Genomic DNA, 16,400 nt, shown 5'->3' with positions numbered 1-16,400 from the left:
CATTTCCCCTTCGTGCCCCTCGGCTTTTATAACTGTCATCTGGGTTCTGCACAAATTGTAAATACCCTTTCGCTCCCTGTATTTTAACCCTGCCACCTTTAAAATTTGAAAGAGAGTGTTCCAGTCGACATTGTCAAGACTTTCTGTACGTCTACAAATGCTATAAACGTAGGTTTGACTTTCCTTAACCTATCTTCTGAGATAAGTCGTAGGGTCAGCATTGCCTCACTGTTTCCTAAATTTCTTTGGAATCCGAACAGATCTTCCCCGAGATTGGCTTATACCAGTTTTTCTGTTCCTCTGTAAATGACTCGTGTTAGTATTTTGCAGCCATTAATTATAAAACTGGTAGTTCGGTAATTTTCACACTTGTCAGCATCTACTTTCTTTCTAATTGGGATAATTATAATCTTCTTGAAGTCTGAGGGTATTTCGCTTGCCTAATTCATTTTGCTCACCAGACTGTAGAGGTCTGTCATGGCTGGCGCTCCCAAGGCTATCAGTAGGTCCAATGGAATGTTTTCTATATCCAGGGCCTTGTTTCGTCTTCAGTCTTTCAGTTCTTTGTCAGATTTTTCACGGAGTATCCTATCTCCCTTCCCATCTTCCTCTAAGTCCTCTTTCCATTTCCACAGCATTGCCCTGAAATAAATCTACATTTTACAGAATCTCTTTATACTACTTCCACGTATCTGCTTTCCCTTCTTTGCTTAGTACTGGGTTTCCATCTGAGCTCTTGGTATTCATGAGGGTGATTCTGTTTTCACCAAAGGTCTCCTTAACTTTCCTGTCGACAGTATCTACCTTACCCGTTATGCTTTTACATCCTTAAATTCGTCATTTAGCCATTTCTGTTTAGCCATTTTCCATTTGCTGTCAGTCTATATTCTGGCCGGCTGGAGTGGCCGAGCGGTTCTAGGCGCTTCAGTCTGGAACCGCGCTACCGCTATGGTCGCAGTATCGAATCCTGCCTAGTGCATGGATGTGTGAGATGTCCTTAGGTTAGTTAGGTATAAGTAGTCCTAAGTTTTAGGGGACTGATGACCTCAGATGTTAAATCCCATAGTGCTCAGAGCCATTTGAACCAATCTATATTCCCTTTCACCAGCTTCGTTTATTGCATTTTTATATTTTCTCCTTTCATCAATTAAACTGAATATATCTTGAGTTACCCAGTATTTCTGGAACCTCTCTGGTGTTTTGCCTGCTGCATTCACTATTTAATATCCCAAAGTCACCTACTCTCATTCTACTGTATTCCTTCCCCTTGTCCTTGTCAATCGTTGCCCATTGTTCTCTCTGAAACCGTCTACAGTCTGTGGTTCTTTCAGTTTATCCACGTCATATCTTCTTCAATTCCTGCCTTTTTTGAGTTTCTTCAGTTTTTATCTACAGCTCACAACCAATAAATTGTGGTCAGAGGCCACATCTGACTACGGAAATGTCTTGCAATTTAAAATCTGGTTTCTAACTCTCTTGTAACGATTATAGAGCCATTCTGAAACCTTCCGGTCTCTCCGTGCCTCTTCCATATATATATCCTATTATCATGACTCCATACCAAGTGTCAGCTATGATTAAATTATGCTCGGTGCAAAATTCTATCAGGCGGCTTCCTCTTTCATTCCTTTCCCCCAGTCCATATTCGGCTACTACTTTTCCTTTTCTTCCATTTCCTACTATGGAATTCCAGAACCCTACGACTATTAAATTTTCGGCTGCTTTAAGTGTCTGAATAATTTCATTTATATCGTCATAGATTTCGTCAGTCTCATTCTAATCAGCGGAGATAGTTGGCATATAAATCTGTACTTCTGTGGTGGATGTGGGCTTCGTATTTGTCTTGGCTACAATAATACGTTCACTGTGCTGTTCGTATCAGCTTATTCGCGTTCGTATTTTTGTACTCATTATTAAACGTACTCCTACACTATTCCTAATTGATTTTGTACTTTTAACTTCACCAATTCCCATTATATCCATTTCCTTTTCTAAACTTTCTAACCTATCTGCCCGATTAAGGGATCTAACATTCCACTCTCCGATTTATTGAACGTCAGTTCTGTTTCTCTTGTTAAGGACCAACTAATGCACCACGTCACCTATTAGACAAAAATGAATTTTTCGATACCTACCACATTCCAATTTTTAGTGAGCCCATAGTCATCGAAGACGTTAAAAATTTCAAAACAAAAGTCTTTCCATGCTTTCTGCGTCTCACGTACCTATATTTCTCACATGTTGTGTCCGACAGCACTGGATCGGATAGCACTGCATAAATCTAGGGATTCACATGATCATGTAATAAACGGCTCATTTCATCAGAAAAATTTCTGCAACAACTTTCCAAAAATAGTAATAAAGATAGTTATTTAAGGGATCCAGGCACTATCACGTTAAAAACTGAACCGGAATGCCTTGATCACTTTCTTTTCCCTGAACGCGAGTTCGCAGCATATGCAAACCTGATATAACCTGTTCGTGACGAAGGAGCATCCCATACCTACAGTTACCATTAGGTATGGAATAGAAAGTGAAGCACCATTTCACACTTGTTAAAAGCGACCAAAAAATAACCAAAAACCAACCCAACCGAACAGAAACGCACATATGTGAAACAGCGTGCCTAAGGCACATGGGGAGAAATGCAGTCGGTACACCACTACAAGAGGTCAAATTTCCGAAATTTTCGCGAAGCAAACATTACAATAGATTTAGGCTGAAGTATACAGTATGTTTCTTTCACTCATTTTGGATCGCGAGTAATCCTCTCCGCAATCTTCATCTTTCTCCCAATGCAATCAGTTTGTTGGACATTACTTCGACACACTAAAACACACTAAACAAACCAGTGACGCATCATGTTGCTTTTCATTCAGTATTTTTGTATCCCTAATCTAATTTCGTAATGGCTCCAGAGAGAAGAACTACACCAAAAACCTGGTGTAATAAGGCCACTGCAAGCGTGCCGCTTACATGAGTGAATTACATGTTTTTCGGTATATTCCAGTAAGTGAGAAATAATTACTTCTTTTTGTGGTGTTCCTATAACTGTCGCTGAATCCCTCATATCTGCCGTCATCTGATTTTATCTTCTAACGCTTGCTCGCAATTTTACCATTCCCCTTTTTTCTTGGCCCCATTTACTCCATCTAACATTCGGTCTTCGTCTTTACTTTCTCCTCTAAGAATGGAACATCAAAGTTTTCTTTGGTCATTGTCGTCCGCCAGTGTGTTGTGTTTCAACATGTGAAACCCGTTCTTCTGTTCGACCTGTCATGTTCCCTTGAGTCTCGATCATTTCCCTAATAGTACTGTTTGTCACGTGATCTCTTTTTTTCTGGATGTATTCCAGTCTCTGTCTTCTGCTACCGTTTTTGCTCTCTACAGCTCTCTCGGGTACTACTGATGTTATTGTGTGATGTCTTAACAGATGTACTGTCGTCCTGTTCCTTTTTCTTTTCAGTGATTTCCATATATTTATTTCTTTATAAATTTACGCAGAAACTCCATATACACACCTGGAAATTGAAATAAGAACACCGTGAATTCATTGTCCCAGGAAGGGGAAACTTTATTGACACATTCCTGGGGTCAGATACATCACATGATCACACTGACAGAACCACAGGCACATAGACACAGGCAACAGAGCATGCACAATGTCGGCACTAGTACAGTGTATATCCAACTTTCGCAGCAATGCAGGCTGATATTCTCCCATGGAGACGATCGTAGAGATGCTGGATGTAGTCCTGTGGAACGGCTTGCCATGTCATTTCCACCTGGCACCTCAGTTGGACCAGCGTTCGTGCTGGACGTGCAGACCGCGTGAGACGACGCTTCATCCAGTCCATATGCTCAATGGGGGACAGATCCGGAGATCTTGCTGGCCAGGGTAGTTGACTTACACCTTCTAGAACACGTTGGGTGGCACGTGATACATGCGGACGTGCATTGTCCTGTTGGAACAGCAAGTTCCCTTGCCGGTCTAGGAATGGTAGAATGATGGGTTCGATGACGGTTTGGATGTACCGTGCACTATTCAGTGTCCCCTCGACGATCACCAGAGGTGTACGGCCAGTGTAGGAGATCGCTCCCCACACCATGATGCCGGGTGTCGGCCCTGTGTGCCTCGGTCGTATGCAGTCCTGATTGTGGCGCCCACCTGCACGGCGCCAAACACGCATACGACCATCATTGGCACCAAGGCAGAAGCGACTCTCATCGCTGAAGACGACACGTCTCCATTCGTCCCTCCATTCACGCCTGTCGCAACACCACTGGAGGCGGGCTGCACGATGTTGGGGCGTGAGCGGAAGACGGCCTAACGGTGTGCGGGACCGTAGCCCAGCTTTATGGAGACGGTTGCGAATGGTCCTCGCCGATACCCCAGGAGCAACAGTGTCCATAATTTGCTGGGAAGTTGCGGTGCGGTCCCCTACGGCACTGCGTAGGATCCTACGGTCTTGGCGTGCATCCGTGCGTCGCTGCGGTCCGGTCCCAGGTCGACGGGCACGTGCACCTTCCGCCGACCACTGGCGACAACATCGATGTACTGTGGAGACCTCACACCCCACGTGTTGAGCAATTCGGCGGTACGTCCACCCGGCCTCCCGCATGCCCGCTATACGCCCTCGCTCAAAGTCCGTCAACTGCACATACGGTTCACGTCCACGCTGTCGCGGCATGCTACCAGTGTTAAAGACTGCGAAGGAGCTCCGTATGCCACGGCAAACTGGCTGACACTGACGGCGGCGGTGCACAAATGCTGCGCAGCTAGCGCCATTCGGCGGCCAACACCGCGGTTCCTGGTGTGTCCGCTGTGCCGTGCATGTGATCATTGCTTGTATAGCCCTCTCACAGTGTCCGGAGCAAGTATGGTGGGTCTGACACACCGGTGTCAATGTGTTCTTTTTTCCATTTCCAGGAGTGTATATCTCACCTTACTAGTCAAACTTCAGCGCTCGTTGAAGCACCACATCTGAAATGCTTTGATTATCTTTTGTTCTGGTTATCCCACAGTCCATGTTTCACTACTATACAATACTTTGCTTCAAATTAAGGTCTATGTTTTATACTAGAAGACTTCTCTTGGTCTGGAATGTCCATTTTTCCAGTGCTCGTCCGCTTTTGATGTATTCTTTGCTCTGTCCTCCATTGTTTATTTTCCTACATAGGTGGTAGTATTCCTTAATTTCATCTACATCGTGATCATCAGTCCTCATGTAAAGTTTTCGAACCGCGCGATCGCTACGGTCGCAGGTTCGAATGCTGCCTCGGGCATGGATGTGTGTGATGTCCTTAGGTTAGTTACGTTTAAGTAGTTCTAAGTTGTAGTTGACTGGTGACCTCAGAAGGTAAGTCCCATAGTGCTCAAAGCCTTTTTTTTTTTTTTTTTTTTTTTTTTTTTTTTTTTTTTTTTTTTTTTGCTACTCATTCCACTCAGCAGACTATGTAATTCTTCTTCACTTTCACTGAGGATAGCAATGTCATCAGCGACTCGTGTCACTGACATCTTTTCACCTTCAATTTTAATCCCCCTGCTGAATCTTTCTGTGACTTCCATCATTGCTTCCTCGATGTACAGATTGAACAGTAGGTACGAAAGACTACATACCTGTCTTACACCCTTTTCAGTCAGAGCACTTCGTCCATCGTTGTCCAACCTTATTATTCCCCCTTGGCTCTTGTACAAATTGTATGTTACCCGTCACTCCCTATAGCTAATACCTATTTTTCTCAGATTTCAAATATCTTGCACCGTTTTACGTAGTCGAATGCCTTTTCCAGGTCGACAAATTCTATGAGCGTGACATGATTTTTCTTTAGTCTTCCTTCCATTATTAACTGCCACGTCATAATTTCCTCTCTGGTGCCTTTACTTTCTTAATACCGAACTCATCGTCATCTGACACATTGTCAATTTTCTTTTCCATTCTTATGAGTGTTATTCTTATCAGCAACTTGGATGCATGAGCTGTTAAGCTGATAATGCAATAATACTCGCATGTGTCAGCTCTTGCAGTTATCGGAATTGTGTTGATGAAATTTTGCCAAAAGTGACATGATGTGTCACCAGAGTCATACATTCTTCACACTAGCATGCATATTCGTTTGTTGCCAGTTTCCCACAATGATTTTAGAAATTTTGATGGAATGTTATTTATCCCTTCTGCCTTATTTAGTCGTATGTCATCCAAAGCACATTAAAATCCTGATTATAATGCTGGATACCCTTTCTAAATCGACTCCTGTTTCTTGTTCTATCACATAAGACAAATCATACTTCTCTCAGAGGCCTTCAGTGCACTGTTTCCATTTGTCAGCTCTCTCCTCTCTAGCGGCAACCTTTATGTTACCAAATTTGCTTTTAATTTCACTTGAAGTTGTTTTGACTTTCGTAAATGCTACGTCAGTTCTTTCAACAATCATTCCTTTCTCAATTTCTTCACATTTTTCATTAAGTACTTTCCTCTTAGCATCCCTGCACTTCCTATTTATTTCATTGCGCAGCAACTTGTATTTCTGTATTTCTGAATTTTACTTAACATTTTTGTACTTCCTTCCTTAATCGATCAGCGGAAGTATTTCTTCTGTTACCCATGGTTTCTTCGCCTTCTTTGTACCTATATTTTCCCTTGGAACATCTGTAATTTCTCTTCAACTCTACTGCCTAGTGAGCTATTCCTTATTGCTGTATCTATAGCCTCAGAGAACTTCAAGCTTATCTCGTCATTCCTTACTACTTACGTACCCCACTTTTTTGCCTATTTATTCTTCCTGACTAATCTCTTAAACTTGTCTACTCTTCATCCCTACTACATTGTGATCTGAATCTACTCCTGGGTACGCCTTACAATGCAGTATCTGAGTTCGGTATCTCTGTTTGTACAAGACGTATTCTAAGCGAAAATTTCACATATGACCTTATCTTTTCCACGCAAACCTCTTCCGCTTTTGGTTCTCGAACACAGTATTCACTATTACTAACTGAAATTTAATACAGAACTCAATTAGTCTTTCTTCTTTTCATTCCACATCCAAAGCCCATGTTCTGCAGTAATCTTTTATTCTGCTCCTTCCTCTCTATTTACATTCCAGTCGCCCATGACTATTAGATTTTCATCTCCGTTTACGTAGTGTATACCCTTTCAATATCCTCATATACTTTCTGTGTCTCTTCATCTTCAGCTTGCAACGTCTGCATGTATACCTGGTCTATCGTTGTTGGTGTGGGTTTGCTTCGATTCTGGTGAGAACAACTTTATCTCTGAACTGTTCATTGTAACACACCCTTTGCCCTACTTTCCTATTCATAAAGAATCCTATTCCCGTTATACCATCTCCTCCTGTTGTTGATATTACCCTATATTTATCTGACCAGAAATCCTTCTCTTCTTTCCATTTCACTTCACTACACCATGGTGTAGTCTTAGAATTCCCCTTTTTAAGATTTTCTACCTTCCCTACCATTCAAGGTTCTGTCACTCCAGGCCCCGATTTATAGAGCTTTATCCTTTCGTTGATTATTCAGTCGTTTTCTCGTGGTACCTCTCCTTGGCATTCACCTGCAGGACATCCGATTGGGGGAGTATATTTTCTCTGGAACCTTTTGCCCACAAAGAGATCATGTTAACACATTTTCAATTACAAGCTACATGCCCTGTGGAGACAAGTTGTGTAACTTTAAGGCAGTGGTTTCCGTTGCCTTCTGCATCCTCATGGCGTTGATGGTTGCTGATTGTTCCTCCTTTAGGGGCAGTTTCCTACCCAAAGGATAAGATAGTGCCCTGAACCTCTGCCCGCTCCTCAGCTCTCTTTGACAAGGACCCTGGCAGAATTATGGTGTCTTTGGCCGCCCAGCTGATTAATCAAAACTTAAGCGATGGCGAGTTTACAACAGGGGTCCGAGGACGGTTTGATTGCTAATGAAAAACGCTACTCCTAGAGCACTGGTCCAAACGGAGGCACTCTATAGAACCTTTTAAGACAGTTCATTTCTCCAACTCTCAATATCTTTTTATTTTTCCTCTTTTCTCATAACACGCGCATCTGTGGATCATTATAAGTTTCACAATAGTTCTGTAGCGCATCTTCTTTACTTTCCAATCCATCTTATAAGACGATAACACAGGGTATAGTTCCTGGGTAGCTGTTTTCGCATAAACTACTTGTTGCTGCATTCTCTGATTATTTTTCGGTCTTCTTAGGATACTCCTCAAACATTTAAATTCTTTACATATCCGTATATGCTGTCCATTTACCAATGTGCTTTCTACATTTGTCCAATGCGTAGGTATTCAGCCTTTTGAAAATTTACTTTCTGGCCTCACTTATCATAAAGTTCCTCCTGCTGATTCTAGGTGGGACAATCGGACGCCGCCTATTGCATTGCCATCCTTTCTAGCGATGTTATTGGATGCAGTATGAAAGGCCATCATTTACCTCTTTGATAGCTTAATCACCACACCACCACACTTAGTTTAACTCTGGTTCTATTGGAATAGACAACTCCACTGTCAAATATCGCTAAAAGAGATGAGATTTATATTGCTTCCCTCTATGTGCTCACTTTCTTGAAGTTTGTAATAAAGTTTGCTTTTAATGTAAATACATACTAACTGAAATTTCTCTATATTAGAATACTTTAACGCACACTTATGTACATATTTTCTGTCACTATTTTTCTTGTACGTTTTACTTCACAGCTCCAGTATGATGATAGTATTTTGAAACGTGTAACGCTTAGTAAAGAACGGTTCCATTAAGACCATTTTATAATATAAAGTTGTGTCAAATCTGAACGGTCGCCTGCCTCTACAAAGGATGTGTTTCTCTATCAAGTAATAGTTTCAGAAATGGAATAGCCCATGCTTTTAGCTCCGACTACCATTCTGCGTTTAAAGACTGTTAACTGTTGTCGTGGAGCCACACTCACTTGGGAAACTTTTTCACATGAATCAGCTGAGTACAAATGACAGCTCCGGCAATGCTCTGTCCTCTTGTACGCGACTCCACGACCAATGTTACATGTTCTACTTACTATTTTTGTCACTTGAGTACACTTCTCACAAACGTACTTTAAGCCAAATATAAAATAACAAAATTGATAAAACATCCACGCAGTAATGCTTACGGTTTTCAACAGGCAGAGGCGGTCTCGGCAGCAATATACAGCTGCTCTTGGGTGGACGCTAGTGAGCGTTTCAAGCGCGCTCTGAGGATCATTATCAGTCGCTCACAGAAGCCGCTGGTTCTCACCGCCGGACACCTCTACCCCATCGACAAGGAAGCGTTCCTCACGGTTGGTATGCTATTGTCTCAACTGAGTCAATAATAATGGCTAACGCAAGATAATCCACGCTAATATAAATCAGAAGTCACCTCGGGTAGTATTTTTAAAATTTTAAACCGTTATGACCGACTGCGCTCAGTTGAACATCCTCAGGTGACCATGCCAACAGTCTCCTAAAGACAGCTCGATAGAATTGAGTCACTATTGTAATCATCCGGCAACCCAGCCCGGTAACCGGTCAGTAAGTTAGCTGACTGTATTGTGTTGTAGACGTCAGGATCAGACCTGACAGTAATGCTTCGGAGATGGATGAGTCGTGGCTCGATGACTGATGGCTTGCTTCACCCAAAGATTGTAATAAAACACTATTAACAAAGAAGCATATGTTGGTCCCCAATACACGGTCACTATTCACGGTAACCAACAGTATCGGCGTACGGCAAGGTGCTAGCCTCACTGAAATGATTTGACATCGCGCGTTTGCACCCTTCTCGGTCGCTGCAGCTGTGGAAGCACGTATGTGGAAGCACGTGCGCAGCACTCTACGAGGTCGCAGCATATAGGCGTAACTTGGGTTGTTTGGGGAAGGAGACCAGACAGTGAGGTCATCGGTCTCATCGGATTAGGGAAGGATGGGGAAGGAAGTCAGCCGTGTCCTTTCAGAGGAACCATCCCAGCATTTGCCTGGAATGATTTAGTGAAATCACGGAAAACCTAAATCAGGATGGCCGGACGCGGGATTGAACCGTCGTCCTCTCGAATGCGAGTCCAGTGTCTAACCACTGCGCCACCTCGCTCGGTAGGCGTAACTTGGCCAGTATTGTCTGCACTGCCTCTGGTGTAAGCAGCAAGGATCAGTGGCTTGACAAAGTGCTCTCTTAAGCACTGAAGATTGCGCCTCAGAAAGCATCCATTGTCCCTATTCAGATTGTGCGAGGATGGACTGTGTTAAAAGGAAATGCTGGAGCATGAGGAGCTCATAAGCTACACATCGACCACCTGGCAGAATCATGGTGAGCATTGAGTGGAGACAATTCGGTATGCTGCGTACACTTGACTCAGGTCTTGCTTTCATCCGACCTTAAAATTGATCTACGCAGTTAGTCGCAGTGGGACTTGGGGTATGCACGGATTCCGAACAACAGTGCAGGTCGTCGTTTTCCTCACTGATGAACACAGGCAGAAGTGAGTGAAGTGATGACGCCTAAGAACTGGCGAACAGGAGCTCGAACCCTTCGGCTCTGTAGTCTGGCAGGTAACCACGTTACACATATTCTCTCTATCTGTGACCAATAACAGCAAGCAAAATGAATGTTAAGATGTAATGACGAAAATTAGATAATATCAGTTAATTTTTTACCGTATTTTAACAACAAGAAGCGGTTGCGTATTCAATTCCAAGGGCTTCCATATCACATGACATGTCTTTCATTCATCTATCATTATTTTTTGAACCCTATTTCTCATGCATGTAATCTAAACTAACTCGTTCTGGACGCATCAATGAAAGAATAGTTCAAATGATCCATGGAATACATAAATAACAGTGAAGAGCCATCAGAGATAAAGTTACACAATATTATGGTAGGCCAAGTAATATCTTTTGAATAGTTCACTGAACACTAAATTTCATTTTGTTACTATACAGCCAGAATTCCTATGTGCAATTTAGACGTTTTGTCCACAAAAATAGTAGTGTCCCGCACACTTCAACTTTGGAGTACGACCCGAGTTGCCCCGCCATTTCATTCTAAAATTATGATGCTTCTGTTGTCCACACCACAGCAGTGCTGTTACTGCAGGAAACCAGGAAGGTATGCTCTCTTCTGACAATGTTCCACAGTTGCTGTGCAATGGTCTTAACCTTAGACATCAACTGTAACTTGCTGTTTGAAGTTACCTCGTAACTAAGTCAGACTCAAGATACATTTATGGAGCTCATTTAGGATTGCTGAACAACCGAAATCACAGTTAGTTTAAGTACTTCATCTACGAACTACTGTAATTCATACGTATATTTCAAACAGATGTATGTTCAATTAGAAATGTGTAGACAGCGGAATAGGATTAGAAAATAATAATTTTATCTGTGCACATTATTGTTTGTGATGTTCACATTAACGAATTTTTTTTGCAGTTGGTAAATGCCTCTTACTCATACTACGCATTGCTGAGTCAAATGTACAATCGCTAGAGGCGTCAACGACAAGAGCCAGCACGTATGATGTAGCTGAAGAAGAAGGAACGGGCATAATACATACGACAAAATCGTCTACTTCTTTATTTATCAAATACACACACCCATTTGCAACCAATAATATTTTAATTAAATTTTATTCTGTGACATAATAAGCAATGTCCTTTTTAATCATATTACTCTGCTGTGAATGCTGTCAGAGCATATTATCAGCTATGTAGTTCAAAATAATAACCTTTTATATTTATATCAAGTTTTTTTTTTTTAATTCTGAAATACAAATCTAGACAGCTTACAAATTTTAAGTAACTGCACAGGCTACATAGTTGAGACAAATAAATAATAGTTTACGATATTGAACATCAAATGGAATGAAGAGATTCCAACTAATAATGTATTATTTTCAGAATTATCAATATTTCAAAAACGTTTTAATTTGTTGGTCTACGATGTACCTTCACCAAAAACAAATACTGCAAATCAAACGAAGCTATTCCTTTCCGAATGAGTTAATGTCTATCGTAAAGGCAAATGAATGCTTAAGTCTTATATACCACCGTACTGAACACTGTAATATCAAAGTGTGGGTAAGTGTGTTTTGAAGCAGAGTACGGATAGTATGTTACACTATGTTGTTCTTTCTTGAGAAGTTTCATGCAGTATAAAATTGTTTTTACTGAGTACAGATGATTTAATAGTGCAATAAAAATGTAAATAGGCGGTATAAAACAACATTGTGCTACTGATATCTCACGAGAGATGGACAGGACATACCGTCGAGTGCCTAGAGGTAATGAACTAAAAAGGTGGAGAAGATTTATATATCATAATATTTCGCAAGCAACATGACAGCTGATAACAGAATATTCAGTGTTAAAAGGTGGAGAACTGACTTTTAATTTATGCCAGTTGGTTAAAAAAGTATATTTAATATAGAAAGTTAGTTAACATACCTGACTTACATCCAGTGTATTATCTTTGCTACCACTATCATGTAAATCGATTATTCTGCTCAATATGTTCTTTGCATCTGGAGTCCATTTTTAAATCTAAAAATGACATTTCAGTGTCCAATCATTTGCTTTCAAAGCACTCTCACTTCCTTGTTCGACACGACTGTAAACAATATACTCCATAAATATCGTCTGAAACACACAAATATTTTATGATGTTGGTGTTTGACTTTGGCCTATTGACTGTATTCAGTCTCTGATTGACTTTCTCTCCTATTCTGTGTCTCCATTTTCACATTACGTTAATTTTATTTGCTGCTCCTTGCTGTTCATTGTACTATATGTCTTACACTGGATACGTTTCTCATTTTAAGTGGTATGCTTCGCTATCTACATGATGTGTGTTCATCAGCATTAAGCTATTATTATCTCATAGCGCTTGTTTTCTGTTTATTTGCAAATATTATCACCTCAGGACACAGCAGTAGAAATACAAAAAACCACCATGAACATTTCCAATGCAGATTCTCTATTTTGCAGTTAAAATATGAAACTAGATAATTCTAACAACTATTTAAATATGATGTGTACACCTATGGCTATGGGAAATCTGTAGAAAAGGTCATTCCTTAATGCCGCAATTTGATATTAAATACATTACATTATGTAATTCCCATATGAATGATAATATGAGTTTGTAGTAATTATTCCAAAATTATCGATTTGCACTTTCGGATTTACGTGTTTTGAACAACATGTGCCGGTTATCCCCGACATGAAATCAAGATTATGAAGTATTTTTACACCCCGCTAGATGACACAAAGCCTCAACCATACATTTCCATGAGGAACATTACACAGATTTCTGATCATTGTTTATTCGTTTTACAAAATATTTTCTGCATTCTCCGACGAACTATTCAACAAATTGGATGCAATTCCCTTCTCTGAATGAAACTACCTTCTCATAGTGTCAGTTATAGTTATTTTATATACTGTCTCGTACCATCCCAGCATTAATGACACCAGACGCTTACTCAGCCCCTGCATATAACGTAATAACAATAATAGAGTTTTGTAATAAGTAAAACAAGCGGAGTTACATCAAAGATAGCACCCTCATATGTGTTGGCAAAACAGTCCAAACATTAAGTATTTTTCTTTGCATCTTAAAATACTTTTCTCGAACATATTATTTCATCAGGTGATAATGGTACTGAAAAGAGACCTACTCTTAAGTGAGTAGAGAACAACCAGAACCTTGGAATCCGGATGGACATTTGAACTGCTTCTCTTTTCAGCATTATTTATTAGAAGTGTTTGTGTGTGTGTGTGTGTGTGTGTGTGTGTGTGTGTGTGTTCTTAAACTTTGCTTTGTTGTTTGCAAATGTTGCATGAGGGCCTGGTGGTATTTCGTAATAGTGTTCTTCCACATGTGAGACTGAATATGCTGAAAGCCAAAACTTACTAACATTTTACCATAACTTGACAAAGAGAATACCCTACACCATATATAAAAAATATAAATATATGTAGACCTTTATTTACTGATTATTGACTGACTGAAATCGTTTCAGCACTTAAAAAGGCATATTAGTTTAGTGAAAACAACGATTTCCAGTGTCAGTTGGCACACGTTTCTTATTTTTCCTGTTCTCAGAATGACGAGAGTTTACCATAGTATCTGGTTGGCTACAGCCCTTTAACAAAAGTCTTTCAGTTTTCGCATACACATAAACAATATATTGATGAAACAGTTGGCGGCATCGGAGAATATTATTTTCTTCATTGGCACGAATCACCAACCTATATGAGTAGAAGTTCATCGCCCTCACTTTCTTGCTGGTTTCTGCATCTGAAATTGAAAGCGAGCGATTACGGTACATCAGGTATAATCAAGCGAAACTTCGAGCTAAAGAATACATTCATTTGCGTGATGCTGTTGTTGGTAACGTAGATAGAATAATTAATATCGACATCGGTACTTCATATATTCTTCCATCATCATATATTGGTAGCCCCCGTCATATGGAAGAATATATTCAACGTTTGCAGCTGAACACGTATATTTGTGTTAAGACGTTATGTATTGACATTTAGCCATAGATAAGATTGGCACTATCATTATCCGAGCAATTGCTCAACATTGGAAATGGAACAATACCATTGCATGGAACCACGGGATGCATCAAACTGCCAGACAATTTCTGCAACTTGTTAAACACGAAAGATGCTTTGACTGAAAGCACATTTCCGGATTTACAAGCCAATTATGATAATCATGCGTGGCTTCGTGAACGAGCTATTTTAGCCGCAAAAAATATCGATGTTGACGCTATTAAGTTCAAAATTCAACAGTCATTGCCCGACAATGTGATATTGTTCAAATCGATCGACACTGTTGAACTTTTGAATTCGCTGGATTTACCAGGAATGCCACCACATATCTTGCGATTAAAAATTGGCTCACCTAGCATTCTGTTTCGGAATTTAAATGCACTTAAGCTATGCAACGGTACAAGATTAGTCATAAAAAATTATGGGGAATGTTCTTGAAGTTACAATTTTGAAGGGCTAATTTTTAGATGACGTTGTTCTCCTGCCACAAATCCCAATGATTCCTTCAGACTCACCCATTCCATTCAGGCGTCGGCAATTTCCAATTCGCTTGGCATTGGCCATGACTATTAATAAGTCATAAGGTCAAACAATGTCGATTTATGGGTTGGATCTAGAAAATCAGGTCTTTTCACGTGGCCAGTTATATGTGGCGTGTTATCGCGTTGGAAAACCGTCAAGTTCATTCGTTTATACTCCTCAGGAACTGACTAAAAACATTGTTCATCAACTGGCATTAAAATAAAATTTAACAAACATTATTGGTTATAACGAATTGTTCTTAGAATAATTGATGTATTTCAAAATAAAGAATAATGAAATTATTATATTATTTGTCGTTTATTTCACCCTTTGTTTAATATCCTGATCGCTTGAAATATCATGTAGGCAACGTCTGTCGGGTCCGCTAGTGTATGAATATATATATATATATATATATATATATATATATATATATATATATATATATATATATATATATACCACTGGTGGGTATGTAAATGATTGTAGATGCTAATCTTCATGACAGGTAGAATAGCTGTGAGTGCACTAATGCTGTTTATGTGTAGTTTCAAGGACTGGTGCGTTGCATAACAGATGCGATTTTGATTGAACACTATGAAGGGCTTGGAGTAGCTGCATACTTGTGTCAGGAAGTATTTTAGCACCTGCCAGGAGTTCGAAAAAAGCCTCATTATCAGTCTCCATTTTATGCGCTTGTATAATCTTAACATATCCAGATTTGTGTGGCAGTTGGATGTGACAGTGGTCTGAATTTGACCTGCATTCGACTTCTTGTCAGGGTTTTGGTCAAAAACAACTGACAAGGCAGGATCGCCGTATTTTGCACAAAGAACACTGTAATCACTTCACAATCGCCTGCCATCAAGGAACAGGGAAAAGGACTCCCTGCAACCTTCTAAGTCATCCCAAACCACTGGTCAGAGACTAGCAGCAATTGGACCAATTAACTACCGTAAATTAATCAACTGCCATTAATATCAGAACACAGATAGCTTCGATTGTGGTAGAGCCATAAGCGGTAAGGGTAGACCTTGGTGAACTTCATATTCTGCTCGTCAGTGAACTGCTCAGGTGACCACCATTGAGGAGTATGACGGCTTCACGATAAGAGACCCATTATTCCAATAATTTGGAGAGGCACGGCAGTGCTACTTCTGGCCTCATCAAATAGGGAGCCAATGGATACGATTCTAGTCACAGCTTGTGACGGTCAGAACTCTTAAGGCACAGTAGTGCGTCACAGACACCCTACTTCTTAGTATGCTACTCTCATGTGACAGTATCGTTGGGCCATTTTTTCAGCAAGACA

The 16,400-nt window shown here is 40.4% G+C and overlaps 1 protein-coding gene across 1 annotated transcript in view; it reads left to right on the top strand.

The window, feature by feature from the left end:
• Positions 1-11,492, top strand: part of LOC126284660 (odorant receptor Or2-like) — a 49,056-nt gene extending 37,564 nt beyond the window's left edge. The window contains exons 4-5 of the mRNA XM_049983764.1: positions 9,152-9,307; positions 11,436-11,492. Coding sequence (XP_049839721.1) covers positions 9,152-9,307; positions 11,436-11,492 — 213 coding nt within the window. The remainder of the gene's footprint in view (positions 1-9,151; positions 9,308-11,435) is intronic.
• The last annotated feature ends 4,908 nt before the right edge of the window (positions 11,493-16,400 follow it).

Source organism: Schistocerca gregaria, chromosome 8 (assembly GCF_023897955.1).
Source record: "Schistocerca gregaria isolate iqSchGreg1 chromosome 8, iqSchGreg1.2, whole genome shotgun sequence".
Lineage (NCBI taxonomy): Eukaryota > Metazoa > Arthropoda > Insecta > Orthoptera > Acrididae > Schistocerca > Schistocerca gregaria.
Note: the sequence above shows the minus strand (reverse complement) of the source record. Positions and strands in the feature narration are given on the sequence as shown.